Here is a 15,584-nt window from a genome sequence, read left to right as displayed (position 1 = left end):
TCAACTAAACCATGTCCCAAAGTGCCATGTCTACACATTTTTTGAACACCTCCAGGGATGGTGACTCCACCACCTCTCTGGGCAAGCTGTTCCAATGCCTGACTACTCTTTCAGTGAAGAAATTTTTCCTAATATCCAATCTAAACCTCCCCTGATGCAACTTGAGACCATTTCCTCTTGTCCTTTCCCTAGTTACTGGGGAGAAGAGACCAACACCCACCTCACTACAACCTCCTTTGTGGTAGTTGTAGAGAGCAATAAGGTCTCCCCTCAGCCTCCTCTTCTCCAGGCTAAACAACCCCAGTTCCCTCAGCCACTCCTCATAAGACTTGTGCTCCAGTCCCTTGACCAGCTTCGTTGCCCTTCTCTGGACATGCCCCAGCACCTCAATGTCTTTCTTGTAGTGAGGGACCCAAAACTGAACACAGTATTCAAGGTGTGGCCTCACCAGAGCTGAGTACAGGTACGCTTTTAGACACATTTTACAATATGCTTCAGCATCCACCAGTAACACTTTTTTCATGTTATCCTCATACATGCTTAAATATGAACTCAGAGTTGATATATTATCATCTGTTTAGTTATCTGAATTAGCTGTAAGAAAACAACTGTATTCTACTTCGAAAATTCAGTAGCTTAACCTGAACACTGTCAGTGATCCAAGTTAATGTTTCAGGGCTAGAAATAAAACATTTGTAGCACTTGAAAACATGAGTTACTTTTCTTAATAGTGCTGCTTCTAGGTGTGGTGGGTTGACCTTGGCTGAACGCCAGGTGTCCACCGAGCCGCTCTATCACTCCTCTCCTCAGCAGGACAGCAAGGGAAGAAAATAAGATGGAAAAAAACCCCAGCCCGGCTGTCGCTGGTTGTTATGGGGACGCCTCCACCGGGCGGAGGGGAGGGTGGGTTGACGTACCCCTCTCCCGGTGGTACCGCCCAGACTGGCGGCTTGGCGCATGCGTGGGATTGGACTGCGCTGTCACGGTGCTGTGTCATGGTCGTGTCTTCTGTCCTTGCAGTGTTAGAGCCCAGTCTGTGCTGCTTCTCTATCAATCAGCCCTGTTATGGCCGACCCGCGCTTGAGGCAGATCAAGATCAAGACCGGCGTTGTGAGGCGGTGAATATGCGTGGAGGAGGGAAGCCGTTGGGGGAGGCTGAGGGCGGTCCCGGAGGGGGCGAGCAGAGAGCGGGAGGGGGTTCGGTCCTGCTGTGAGCTTTGAGGGCAGTCCCCATCACCCTGAGCGGGGAGGGGGCCCTGTCGCAGCCGCGGCACCTGGGGGCTTCGCCGGGCTGAGCAGAGGACCTGCGAGCAGGGTATCGTGCGCTGCTGGCTATGCCTGCGGTGGGGTCTGGGGGTTGTTGTTGCTCTGGGGCGTTTTGCGGTGGGGTGAGGCTGATGAGGCGTGCTGGAGGGCGGCCGTGGCACAAGTTCTGCCATGGCTGTCAGTTTCTTCCTCTTGCACACCGTCGTCAGGAAAAGGCCTCTTTCCCGCGACCACAATTAAACGGGGGTTTTTGTTGCACTGCCCCGTTTGTGTACAGGGCAGTTTCGCCGTGTACCTCGGAGAGGCAGGAAGTCTTACCTGTTTTACCAAAACAAATGTTGAATGGGTGTCGTGGTTTAGCCCCAGTCGGCAGCTGAGCACCACGCAGCTGCTTACTTGCTCTCCCTCCGGTGGGATGGGGGAGAGAATCGGAAAAATGAAAGTGAGAAAACTCATGGGTTGAGATGAAGACAGTTTAATGGGTAAAGCAAAAGCTGTGCATGCAAGCAAAGCAAAACAAGGAAATCATTCACTACTTCCCATTGGCAGGCAGGTGTTCCGCCATCTCCAGGAAAGCAGGGCTCCATCATGCATAACAGTTACTTGGGAAGACAAACACCATCACTCTGAACGTCTCTTCCCCCAGTCCCTTATATGCTGAGCATGATGTCATAGGGCATGGAATATCCCTTTGGTCAGTTGGGGTCAGCTGTCCCAGCTGTGTCCCCTCCCAACTTCTTGAGCACCCCCAGCCTACTTGCTGGTGAGGCGATGTGAGAAGCAGAAAAGGCCTTGACTCTGTATAAGCACTACTCAACAACAACAAAAACATCTCTGTATTATCAACACTGTTTTCAGCACAAATCCAAAACATAGCCCCATACTAGCCATTATGAAGAAAATTAACTTGATTCCAGCCAAAACCAGCACATTCAGTTTTTGTAGACGAAGTATTCTTGAAGTGTGGGAAAATTAGATTTACTTAGTTTAACTTTTTTTTTCAGTTTCTGTATTCTTTCTTTCAGACAAAAGTATAATTTATTGGTGTCTAGATACTTTTGAGTCAACTGTTGTGTCTCTGTATTGGATTTGTGTGGCAAAGTTTTGGTATTGGAGGAGAGGGTTACAGGGGTTGCTTCTGTGAGAAGATGCCAGAAGATTCCCTTGTGTTCGATAGAGCCAGTGCCAGATGGCTCCAAGATGGACCTGCTGCTGGCCAAGGTTGAGCCAATCAACAAAGGTGGTAGCTAATCTATGATAACATCTTTAAGAAGGGGGGAAAAAAAATCTGCTGTGCATCAGTAGCCAGAGGAGAGAGGAGTGAGAATATGTGAGAGGAACAACTGCAGACACCAAGGTCATTGAAGAAGGAGGGGAAGAGGTGCTCCAGGTGCCAGAGCAGAGGTTCCCCTGCAGCCCATGGAGAAGACCATGGTGAAGCAGATTTTCCCCCTGCCAGCCCATGGAGGTTGATGGTGGAGCAGATATCCACCTGCAGCCTGTGGAGGATCCCACACTGGAGCAGTCCATTCCTGAAGGACTGCACCCCATGGAATGGACCCACATTGGAGAAGTTTGTGGAGGACTGTCTCCTGTGGGTGGGACTCCGTGCTGGAGCAGGGAAAGAGTGTTAGGAGTAAGGAGCATCAGAGACAATGTGTGATGAACTGACCGCAACTCCCATTCCCCATCCCCCTGTGCCGCTTGGGGAGAGGAGGTAGAGAAATCAGGAGTAAAGTTAAGCCCAGGAAGAAGGGAGAGTTGGGGGGAAGGTGTTTTAAGATTTGGGTTTATTTTTCATTACCCTACTCTGACTTTTGGCAATAAATTAAATTAATTTCTTCAAGTTGAGTCTGTTTTGCCTGTGACCATAATTGGTGAGTGATCTCCCTGTCTTTATCTTGACCCATGAGCCTTTCATTGTATTTTCTCCCCCTGCTCAGTTGAGGAGGGGGAGTGATAGAGTGGCTTGGTGGGCACCTGGCCTCCAGCCAGGGTCAACCCACCACAATCTAATAAGACACAGTTTTACTTTTGTAGAATTTGTAATTTGTGGCATTTTATGTACTGGCTTATTGCTGCTATTTGATAGTTTTACTGAGAGAACTGTGTGGTAATACTGAACAGTACTTCAGATGACCATTGCTTAATAATAAATCATCACAAATATTACCTGAACAAGCTTTTTCCTCATGTTTATAGACTGGGAAACAGAGAGGTAAAGTCTACACTAAGCAATGAACAACTGTGTGTAGATCCCAGTCAGAGCTGGTGCAGGCCTGCATGTTCACATGGTGAATGCTGTACCATGTGGCTATGTCCCCCTGGACCTGGAAGTGGAGCTAGCTCATTGTCTGTATACCACTGTCCTCAGTGCTTCCAGCTCTGAGATTAGCTTGCATAGTCTTTGTCTGAATTTCTCTGCTGCTGCAGTCTGAGTCTGAGAGCTGAGAAAAAGAGATTAGAAGTTAGTAGTGTTGTTATCCTGTGTGAGCAATTTCTTTACTGCTTAGCGTGGCTCTTCTGTTTGTTCACTTGATTTATGGAAATCCATGGATGCTGGTTTTGATTTTGTTACAAGTTTGTTGTATCCAAGTTAGAGTAGGTTGCTTAAATTCCCACTGGGTATTAGTTCAGTTACAATGATACTAACACAGTTCAAATGATACATAATCAAAATTAATAGACACAAAGCTTCTAATGTTTCTACTTTGTTTCTAATAGCACCCTTTCCCTGATGTTATACTCACCTTTTTGCTGGCTCTATGGGTCCTAAGGCCACTAGCTAAATTTGGTAGTGGGTAGGGGACAAATTCAAGCAAGTCATCAGCATCTCAAATCCTTTGCTGAGAGAGTATGATGTTGATGGTTTTGTGCTTCTCTGAGTTTGCATATAGAAACACATATAAAAATCCACATCTTAGTTTTTCTTCATTGTTTTGCACTCCACACTGTCTGTATTTACTGTATATGGTGTTTTGCATGTGCTGAATAGTTTTTCTTTGTTATCCTAAATCTGGTTTTACCCATCTTTCAGGGCTGCATTTCTTTGACAGGTACTTTTGAGTATTGGTGGGTTGTTTATAGCACTGGGGCATTTCAGCATCTTCCTATGCCTGAGTTTTCAAGAGCTCTGCTATCACCCCATGCTCCTGCTCTCATCAGATTTGATCATTTATGCTGCATTTTTATTCTAAGTCAGAGATAGCTCATTCTTGTTAGTAACAAAAATCAATACAGCAGTGTTATACCAGATGATTGTACAAAGCTGGGCAAAAACTAAAAGTAGGTAATTGTTACCTAGTCATAATAGCAGTTACAGTTAAACAAGTTGTATTGGGTTTGTGTGGCAAGGTTTTGGTAGGAGGGGGGGCTACAGGGGTGGCTTCTGTGAGAAGCTGCTAGAAGCTTCCTCTGTGTCTGATAGAGCCAATGCCAGCCGGCTCCAAGACGGACCTGCCGCTGGCCAAGGCCAAGCCAATCAGTGCCTCTGTGATAACATATTTAAGAAGAAAAAAAACAACCAACAGTTAGGGAGAGAGCTTTTGCAGCCAGAGAGAGGAGTGAGAAGATGTAAGAAACTCTGCAGACACCAAGGTCAGTGCAGAAGGAGGGGGAGGAGGTGCTCCAGGCGCCGGAGCAGAGATCCCCCTGCAGCCCATGGTGAAGACCATGGTGATGTCACCGAAATCCGGGAATAAACCTCGTAACACCAATGTAGTGTTAAAAGGCAGGCATTCTTTATTGCAGCGCTGGATGCACAGGGGATAGCTCCACCCAATGTGCATGCCAGGTGATCACCAACACACAGGTTATGTAGGATCAAAACATACATATTCATCATCTTTCTCAGAAAGGGCAGTCCTATGATAATCATTTCTTAGAATCCATTTCCATATTCTCCTCCCTGTCACGCATGCTCAGTGATTTGAGTCGGTGGTCCTCAAGGGTCTCTGGTGGTCGTCAGTGGTCTTGCACCCGTGTCCGCTGGGTGACCCTCTTCTTGTGGGCATGTGCAGTACCCTTGCTGTGGATGCACCTGTCCATAATGACTTCATAAGATTAATATCTCCAAACCTATTGTTCAGTTTGGTAGGGACTGTACGTGGAACATAGCAGCATTGTACCTTGCCATGGTCAGTTAGCTTCATTACGTATTACCTTGGTTACAAACTAATTATCTCAACCTGATTCTATAGTTTCTGTTTCACGGCCCCTATCCTACGGTTACATTTCCCCCCTTTGGAAGTTTTGAAATAATAACTTCTCAATACTTCCACTCATATTTTCCTATCCTAGACACATTACAGATGTTCTTAAGCTTGTAACCATAGCATCTATGCCCCAGTGTGTCTGCTCATGTTTCTCTTTTGCAAGTTCTAACATAACTTGTGGAGTTACTATTACCTGATTTTCTGGTGTTACCTACCATCCTTCCATATTCTGAGATGCTTTTAAGTGCTCTGCCAATTGTTCATCTAGTTTGCTGCATCTTGCTTTTAAATTTGGAATTTTCATCTGGTTTACTGGTACTAGTGCAAGGATACTTTGTTCTGTAGCCTCCTTTGCAGTTTTATCCGCCAACCGATTACCTATATTTACAGCCGTCTGACCAAATTGATGAGCCTTGCAATGCATTACAGCCACCTCCTTCGGTTTTTGGACATCTTGTAGGAGTTGAAGAACTTCTTCCTTATGTCTTATAGGTGATCCTTGGGCTGATAACAGTCCTCTTTCTTTCCAGATAGCTCCATGAGCGTGGATCACACCAAATGCATATTTGGAATCTGTCCATATGTTTACTCTTTTCCCTTCTGCCATCCGTAAGGCCTGCTTTAGCGCCACCAATTCTGCTTTCTGCACTGATGTATTTGCAGGTAGTGTCCCCGATTCCAATATCTTGGTGGTGGTAACAACAGCATACCCGGCCATTCGCCTTCCTTCTTGCACGAAACTGCTTCCATCCGCAAACAGCTCCAGATCAGGATCCTTCAAAGGTTCGTCCTTCAGGTCCGGTCTGCTGGAATAAACTTGTTCAATGGTTAGCAGGCAATCACGTTCCAATTTCTCGGTAGGATTTTCTGTTGACAGGAACATTGCTGGATTTACAATTGCTGTGGTTTTTAATTCCACGTCATCTTGTTCCAATAGGACAACCTGGTATTTCAACATTCTGCTAGGGGATAACCAGTGACCCCCCCCCTTTTGTTCTCAGACAGTTATTACCATATGCGGTACATATACCACTATCTTTTGGCCCATAGTCAATTTTCGGGCTTCCTGAATCAGCAGCACCGTTGCTGCCACGGCACGCAAACATCCCGGCCATCCTTTACTCACGGTGTCAAGTTGTTTGGAGAAGTACCCCACCGGTCGCTTCCAAGATCCCAGCCGTTGCGCCAGCACTCCAAGGGCCAGATGTTGCCTTTCGTGCACAAACAGCTCAAAAGGTTTGGTTAGATCAGGTAAACCTAATGCAGGGGCCATCATTAATGCCTTTTTGAGTTCTCTAAATGATTTATGGCATTCAGGTGTCCAAGTCAGGTATTGGTCTTTAGATTCCTTCAGGGCTTCATATAGGGATTTCACATACAGTCCATAATTTAGAATCCAGAGTCGACACCACCCAATTATTCCCAGAAAGGCTCTCAGTTCCTTTGGACTGTTAGGTTCGGGGATCTGACAAATGGCTTCTTTTCTTTCCTTTCCCAATTGTCTCTGTCCTTGAGATATCTCAAATCCCAAATAAATCACTGCTGCTTTTCCTATCTGGGCCTTGTTTCTGGAAACTCTGTATCCTCCCTGGCCCAGGAAATTCAATAAACTGATGGTCATTTCAAAACATGTTTCTTTACTTTCTGCTGCTATCAGGATGTCATCTACATACTGTAATAATATACCTTCTCCTTGATTCTGTTTCTTCCACATTTCTAACTCTTTTGCCAATTGATTTCCAAATATTGTAGGGCTATTCTTAAATCCTTGTGGAAGTACAGTCCACGTTAGTTGTGTTTTTCGTCCTGTAGCAGGACTTTCCCATTCAAAAGCAAATATGCTTTGACTTTTCGTATCCAGAGGTATGCAAAAGAAGGCATCCTTTAAATTCAGTACAGTAAACCATTTATGTTCCTCCCTCAGAGATGTCAGCAAGGTATATGGATTGGCCACTACTGGGTGTATATCTTGAACTATTTGAATTACAGCCTTCAGATCCTGAACCAATCTGTATTCCTTACCTCCTGATTTCCTTACTGGTAATATAGGGGTATTGTATTCTGATTCACATTCTACTAACAGCCCATATTCTAAAAATTTTGTAATTATTTCCTCTAATCCCTTTCGAGCCTCCCGCTTAATAGGATACTGTTTTTGTCTTACCGGCTTGGCTCCAGGTTTGAGAGTCACCTTTACCGGTTCTGCCAGTTTGGATCGTCCTGGAACTCCACTTGTCCATACCAAAGGAATAACTGCATTGTCCACCGCTTCTGAAATCTGTTCCTCCTTGGAGGAATCCTGTAACATAAACACTCTCGCCCCTTGGCTTTTGATTCTGGTATTAGTAATCTAATTTCTCCATTTTTAAAAATTATTTGTGCATCTAATTTGCTTAATAAATCTCGTCCCAATAAAGGCAACGGACATTCAGGCATGTACAAAAATTGATGTGTTACCCACTGTTTTCCCAGCTTAAATTTTAACAGTTTCAAGAAAGGCCAGTTCTCTTTTCGCCCTGTCGCACCAACAAGCTCTGCTGATTTATAGCTGAGTTTTGCTTTACATGTTTATTATTTTCAGTCAAGATTGCCAGAATTTTCCATCCCTTTGCATTTGTCTGACTTCTTTTTCTTTTTCTCTGTTGTTATACACAGCCCAGGCTACTTCAAGCATTTTACCTAAGTCTCTGGACTCAGCCCCTTCCAGTTTCTGGAGTTTTTTTTCTAGGGCTGATTGTCCCATAAATATAGAGGCCAATTGTATAGCTTCTTCCATGGTGTTTTTTGTTTGTTTGCTTGTGGTTTTGTTTGTGGTTTTTTTCTTCTCTGGGTCCAAATTAGTATATTTTCTCACAGTCACCTTCAGTCTTTCCATAAAGGCTGAAGGGGACTCATTTAATTCTTGTCTCACTTCATAAAGTTTAGACCGATTACTTGCTTTTGGCATTGCATGTCTAACACCAAATAAAATCCATTTCTGATATCTAGTCAGCATCCCTCTGGGTCCTGGCTGATTAGGGTCTCACTCAGGATTTGTGGATGGAAAATTCTGGTCCACTGTCCCTTGTATAATCCCATTAGCATGAGCTCCTTCCACTTGTTTTCTGGCCGTATTTAACACCATTTTCTTTTCAGTGTCTTCCAACAAAGTATCCAATATTACTTTGAAATCCTCCCAATCAGGGTTCTGGGTTCTGATTATTGTTTCAGATACTTTGGCAACTCTTTCAAGATCATCTTGATGAGTGCCTGCAGTTTCTTTCCCTGGTCTTAAATCAGTTATTGAGAAGGGAACTTTTACCATTACCAGACCCTCATTACCAACTGCCTGTTGAAGAGGGGCCTGGAGGGGAGTTAATCCGTCTCCTCCCCCTCTTCCCCTTGTCCTCCCAGCAATCCGGCTGAATTCTTCTGCCTCCCCTTCCACAGGAGGGGCGGAAGCATTATTGGCCCCCAGATTTTGATCCCCTTGATCATTTCCTAGCCTTCTATGAGCTGCAACCAATCATTCAACATCATCATCTTCAAATTCACATTTAAAACATTGTTTACCAATGTCACAAGCTGAGCAAACTTTTTTCAAATTTTTACCAGGTTCCTGCCCCTTTAATGCCATTATCGCAGAGCTAGATGAAACCAATTCACATTGCCTTTGCCATTCCGGATGATTTCGCAGTGTGAAAAACAAATCCACATATGCCATTTCATTCCATTTACCTTCCCTCTTACAAAATAGCATCAATTGCAAAATTGTGTTATACTGCAACGTCCCGTTTTCCGGCCACTTTTCCCCATTCTCTAAAGTATACAGTGGCCACCAGTGATTACAGTACTCAATCAACTGTTTCCGAGTCAAAGGATCAATTCTGCCCAGATCTTTCCAATGTTCCAAAATACATCCCAGTGGTGTTTTTTGTGGGATTGGTTTCTTACTCGGAAAAGCACCCATCTCCCAGGGACTCAGTGGTTGTGATTGTGCACTATCACAAGCACTAGTCAGAGGGACCCCAACCCACGTTAGAGCTCCCTCAGGGATTTCTCTTGGTGCGGGCCTGTCCCACCATGGTGGTAAGAGAAATCTCAACCTTGGAGGCTTCCCCTCCCCTGTGGGCCCTGCTCCACAGGCTTTCGCCTAGCAGAGACTTTTACCTGAGACGTCTCCCTAGCCCAACTCTGCGCAGCTTTCACCGCGCCTTACGAGCAGGCCTCCCGTGCGCCCCTGGTGCAGGCCTGTCCCGCCACAGTGATGAGAGCCACGGGGCTCCTTGAATAAGGCCTTCAACTTGTGCTCTTGGTGCGGGCCTGTCCCGCCACGATGGTAAGAGCAAATATTCAGAAAAACTAATATTCAAATCAAATAAGAATGCCTTTACCTCTCCCAGGGGTCTTGCTCAGAGCTCTTTGGTCCGGGGATCGGAGGTTCTCCCCGAGAATTCCCCGGTGCTGGCTAGAGGTCCTGTGATCCCACGGATCCGTCGAGGTTCAAAAGCGGTGTCCCACCTGGGTCGCCAAAAACTGTCACTGAAATCCGGGAATAAACCTCCTAACACCAATGTAGTGTTAAAAGGCAGGCATTCTTTATTGCAGCGCTGGATGCACAGGGGATAGCTCCACCCAATGTGCATGCTAGGTGATCACCAACACACAGGTTATGTAGGATCAAAACATACATATTCATCATCTTTCTCAGAAAAGGCAGTCCTATGATAATCATTTCTTAGAATCCATTTCCATATTCTCCTCCCTGTCATGCATGCTCAGTGATTTGAGTCGGTGGTCCTCAAGGGTCTCTGGTGGTCGTCAGTGGTCTTGCACCTGTGTCCGCTGGATGACCCTCTTCTTGTGGGCATGCGCAGTACCCTTGCTGTGGATGCACCTGTCCATAACGACTTCATAAGATTAATATCTCCAAACCTATTGTTCAGTTTGGTAGGGACTGTACATGGAACATAGCAGCATTGTACCTTGCCATGGTCAATTAGCTTCATTACGTATTACCTTGGTTACAAACTAATTATCTCAACCTGATTCTATAGTTTCTGTTTCACGGCCCCTATCCTACGGTTACAGTGAAGCAGGCTGTCCCCCTGCAGCCCATGGAGGAAGGATGAGGGGGTGTAGAGATTCCACCTGCAGCCCCTGGAGGACCTCACGCCGGAGCAGGTGGAGGCACCTGAAGGAGGCTGTGGCCCCCTGGGAAGCCCGTGCTGGAGCAAGCTCCTGGCAGGACCTGTGGACCCGTGGAGAGAGAAGCCCACGCCAGAGCAGGTTTGCTGGCAGGACCTGTGACCCCATGGGGGGCCCATGCTGGAGCAGTTTGCTCCTGAAGGTCTGCACCCTATGGGAGAGACTCACGTTGGAGCAGTTTGTGAAGGACTGTAGCCTGTGGGAAGGACTCATGTTGGAGAAGTTACTGGAGGACTGTCTCCTGTGAGAGGGACTCCATGCTGGAGCAGGGGAACGATTAAGAGGAGTCCTCCCCCTGAGGATGAAGAAGCGGCAGAAACAACGCATGATCAACTGATCGTAACCCCCATTCCCCATCCCCCTGTGCTGCTGATGGGGGGGAGGAGGTTGAAGCTGGGAGTGAAGTTGAGCCTGGGAAGATGGGAGGGGTGGGTGGTGGGGGGAGGTGTTTTAAGATTTGATTTTATTTTCTCATTCCTCTACTCTGTTTTGCTTAGTAATAAATTAGATGAATTTCCTCTCAGTTCAGTCTGTTTTGCTCGTGACGATAATTAGTGAGTGATCTCTCCCTGTCCTTATCTCGACCCACAAGCTTTTTGTTATACCTTTTCTCCCCTGTCTAGTGAATGAGGGGGAGTGATAGAGTGGCTCTGGTGGGCACCTGGCCTCCAGCCAGGGTCAACCCACCACAGAAGTGAAAGAAAGCTCTAGGCTGGCTGAGACAAGCCTGGGCAAAGTCTGACTGTTCCTGGGAACTATTTTGTGAACCTAATACAAATCCTGTGGCCTCTTAAAAACTATGCTTAATATATTACATTATGTTTCAGGGGCACTGTATAGGTGGGCATTCCTCTGAGGTGAAACAATTGCCAGTTGTGACAGAAGACTTGGTGTTGGTCCATGGTGGCTTAAGCTAATCTAAATCTGAGCTGCTGTGTTACAGCCTTCTGCCCATTTGGAGAATGGCTGTGTGAATAAGCAAGTAAACAGATGTGCTTGTTGTGTGATGACAGTATGCACATTTAGAGTTACTCTGCAGCAACTGGCATTCTGTAAGTGAAGGTAACTTTAAATAAAAAAAAATTAAAAAAAATATTATCTTACATTCCCTGTGGGGGAGATGATACAGCAGCAGCTCCCATTTCTGTGACAGTTGCATGCAGATGCAAGAGGTGTGGCTCTATCCCACTCCACTCTTCCTTCTCCAACTAGAAGCCTAGTTCTGTACCCTGCACTACAGTGGGTGTGCATGTGACTTGAGTCAACTTAGGAACATTAATATTGTCCACTCATTTGGGACTAGAGCAACTGTATAGGTATTTATTCCTAGTGTGTGAGAGGACTGATGCAGAGGCTTATTAAACAAGCCATAAAGTGACTGACTTAACACTTCAGTTAATTTTCCTTAGTTTTTTCTGAATTTGCAGTTTAGAAAAGTGCATTGAATTTAGCCTGTAATACTGATTTTTCAAGCACGTTCAATGCTCATGCTATAAGAGTATATAAAAAAAGATAAGGGTCAAGAACCATTAGGATGTATTGAACTTTTTTGACACTTCATTTGTCTGTTTTTAATCATCTGCTGTAGCCCATTCTTTTCTCTCATCAGTTACCTAACTCATCACTTTTTTCAAACGAAGAACAAAGCAGCTGTTTAATGTGGGATTATTTTTTTTTTTTAGCTGTATGTCATATATTCTTTGTGTACCCCTCTCAAGAGATTATATTGTAGGTTGTGGATACTTTACTTACTTTCATGCTTCTTACATCGTTATATATCAATGAAAAAAATTTGAACTAGGAATGGGGAGAACCTTTTGCTTTTTCTGACAAATCTGATAGCCAGGCTCTTGGTCATTGCATAATTTGATTAGCAAGTCTTTCAGAAAAGTAGATTTGATGAGAGTGAATAATAATGTTTGCTGTACTTGTGGCTTATGTCCTAACAAGCAATGCTTCTATTTAATCACTTCAAAGTGAGGATCAGAGATAACACTGGTGCATTACTTGATAAGATCAGTCACCTCACAAATAGGGACGTAGACAAAGCAGAGACATTTAATGCCTTCTTTGCCTCTTGTCTTTAACACTGATGGTGGACCCTGGGACCCCCAGAGTCCTGTGTTTGGAAGACCGTGACTGGGGGGATGATAAACTCCCAGATGACCCTGAACTTGTTTGAGACTTGCTGCTCCAGATGGATGTGCATAAGTCTATGGGGCCCAATGACAATCATCCCAAGGTACTGAAAGAGCTGACTGATGTCATTGCGGGACCCCTCTCCATTATTTTTCAATGGTCTTGGGAGTCTGGAGTGGTCCCAGGTGACTGGAAGCTGGCAAATGTTGTCCCAGTTTTCAAGAAGGATAAGAAGGAAGACCCTGGTAATTACAGGTCTGTCAGTCTCACTTCAGTGCCTGGTAAAAATATGGAGAAGGTTATTCTGGGAGTTACTGAAAAACACATGAGAGAAAACGCAGTCATTGTTCATAGCCAGCATGGGTTCATGAGGGGAAAGTCCTGCTTAATCTAATTAAGTCCATAATACTTTGGGTGAGCAATTGGCTGATGGGTCAGGCTCAAAGAGTAAATGGGGTTACATCAGGCTGGCGGCCAGTCACCAGTGGGGTCCCCCAGGGCTCAATTTTAGGGCCAGTGCTCTTTAATGTTTTTATAAATGATCTGGAAGCAGGAATCAAATGTATGTTAAGTAAGTTTGTCGATGATACTAAACTGGGAGGAGCTGTGGACTCCCTCAGGGCTAGAGAGATCTGGATAGACTAGAGAGATGGGTAATCACCAACCATATGAAATTTAACAAGTGCAAGTGCTGGATTCTGCACCTGGGATGGGTTAGTCTTGGTTATACATACAAATTGGAGGATGACAGGCTGGAGAGCAGCCCCATGGAAAGAGATCTGGGGGTTTGAGCTGACAGCAAGTTGAATATGAGTCAACAGTGTGCCCTGGCAGCCAACAGGGCTAACTGGGTCCTGGGGTGCATCAACCACAGCATAGCTAGCTGGTTGAGGGAGGTGATTGTCCCCCTCTACACAGCACTGGTGCGGCCTCACCTGGAGTACTGTGTGCAGTTCAATATAAGAAGGCCATCAAACTATTAGAGTGTGTCCAGAGGAGGGCGACTAAAATGGTGAAAAGTCTCAAGGGCAAGACTTATGAGGAGCAGCTGAGGTCACTTGGCTTGTTCAGCTTAGAGAAGAGAAGGCTGAGGGGTGACCTCATTGCAGTCTACAACTTCCTCCAGGGGGGTAGCGGAGGGGGAGGTGCTGATGATCTCTCTCTGGTGACCAGTGATTGGACATGTGGAAATGGAATGAAGCTGTGTCAGGGGAAGTTCAGACTGGACATTAGGAAAAGGTTCTTCACTGGGAGGGTGGTCTGTCACTGGAACAGACTCCCTAGGGAAGTGGTCATGGCACCAAGCCTGTCAAGAGTTCAAGGAGTGTTTGGATGATGCTCTTAGTTATGTGGTTTAGTTTTAGGTAGCCTTGCGAGGAGCAGGGAGTTGGACTCAATGATCCTTATGGCTCCCTTCCAACTTGAGATATTATGTGATTCAAAATAGTCTTAGTAAATCCAAACTCAGACAACCAGCTGGATAGTGAGGGAATTGATTAGGGGAAAAACCAAACCAAAACAAACCCACTTTTAAAAATATCTTATACTCATTTCAGATTGGCAATGGTTTTAAAAACTACTGTGAACCAAGTAAGTTGAGGTATGTGAAAATAGCACTGACATTTGCCCATAGTTTCCATCTGATTAAATGGAAATGACACCAGTAGATTGCAATTGTATTAGTTTAACATTCTAATGTGAATTGTCTTAGTCTCAATCTTTTAACATTCTTGTTTTAATGTGGCTGACATACCATAATTACAAATCTACAAGCCTTGATTATAGAATTTTACGTCATGAACCTATGGGGAAAGTGTATTGATTTTTGTGAAGCAGCCCTTTTTTAAAACCACCTTTCTAAAACTATAGAATCTTCCTAAGATGTTCTTTTGCCTGTAGCACTGGTATTCATACTGTTTTTTCTCTCTGTAAAATATCCTCACATTGCCAAGAAACAGAAACACTGTGACTATTTTTTTTTTTCCCCCCAAGCACAGAAAGTTGTGCAGGTTACACAGAACTGTTGTTTTCTTTTAAAATATAAATGTAAACAGTTATTTTAAATTTAATTATTTTACTGGTGAGTTCAGGATACTTTTCGTGCAAGTGAAGTATCGCAGAGAATGCAGATATTCTCTTTACTGTATGGTGACTATTGCTAATTCAAGCACAAAAATAGTTAATTTTCTTGGTTACTCAAGAAATTTGCTATTTCTGGTGTAAATCACAAATTTTCTCAATCTTCTCTCCACCATATGAATTATGGTCACTTTCTTGTTTTTGATTAGCCATGGGCACCAGCCCTGATTCTTACCATCAATATATTGATAAGAAACTCATGTCTCCTTTCTTTATTCTCATTATAATTAGAAGATTATATGCAACAACTGCTCGTTAGCTCAATTAATGGAAAGGGCTGGAATATCCCATATTATATGGATATTGAGCAATGATCTGCGGAGCTGCTCAGCTATACTGAGTCAGCATGATAAAGCTATTTAATGTTTACACTGCACATCTAAGAGTGCAGGGATTCAGGTGGGGTGAATCTGTTGCATGCACTGTTGGATACAAGCTGACTCTGTATGCAAATTAAATAACTTGTCTCAGAGTGCAGGATCATTGTGCAGCTGTCGTCTAGGGTTGTCACCAGTTCAGTCCTGGAGTCTTAACAGCCCAGCCTGTAAACTGGTTCAGTGCTAGCCAAATGTGATGGTTGTGGTAACATTGTTCCTTTATAGAAGCATCTCATAAATTTAAATTAGTAATGGTCAGACC

The 15,584-nt window shown here is 44.7% G+C and overlaps 1 protein-coding gene across 2 annotated transcripts in view; it reads left to right on the top strand.

Moving 5' to 3' along the window:
• Positions 1–1,000: 1,000 nt before the first annotated feature.
• Positions 1,001–15,584, top strand: part of LOC142599208 (tubulin-specific chaperone A-like) — a 68,810-nt gene continuing 54,226 nt past the window's right edge. For both annotated transcript variants that reach the window (XM_075739136.1, XM_075739137.1), the window contains exon 1: positions 1,001–1,118. In XM_075739136.1, coding sequence (XP_075595251.1) covers positions 1,066–1,118 — 53 coding nt within the window. In that variant the 5' untranslated portion in view covers positions 1,001–1,065. The remainder of the gene's footprint in view (positions 1,119–15,584) is intronic.

The sequence above is a fragment of the Balearica regulorum genome, chromosome W (assembly GCF_011004875.1).
Source record: "Balearica regulorum gibbericeps isolate bBalReg1 chromosome W, bBalReg1.pri, whole genome shotgun sequence".
NCBI lineage: Eukaryota > Metazoa > Chordata > Aves > Gruiformes > Gruidae > Balearica > Balearica regulorum.
Note: the sequence above shows the minus strand (reverse complement) of the source record. Positions and strands in the feature narration are given on the sequence as shown.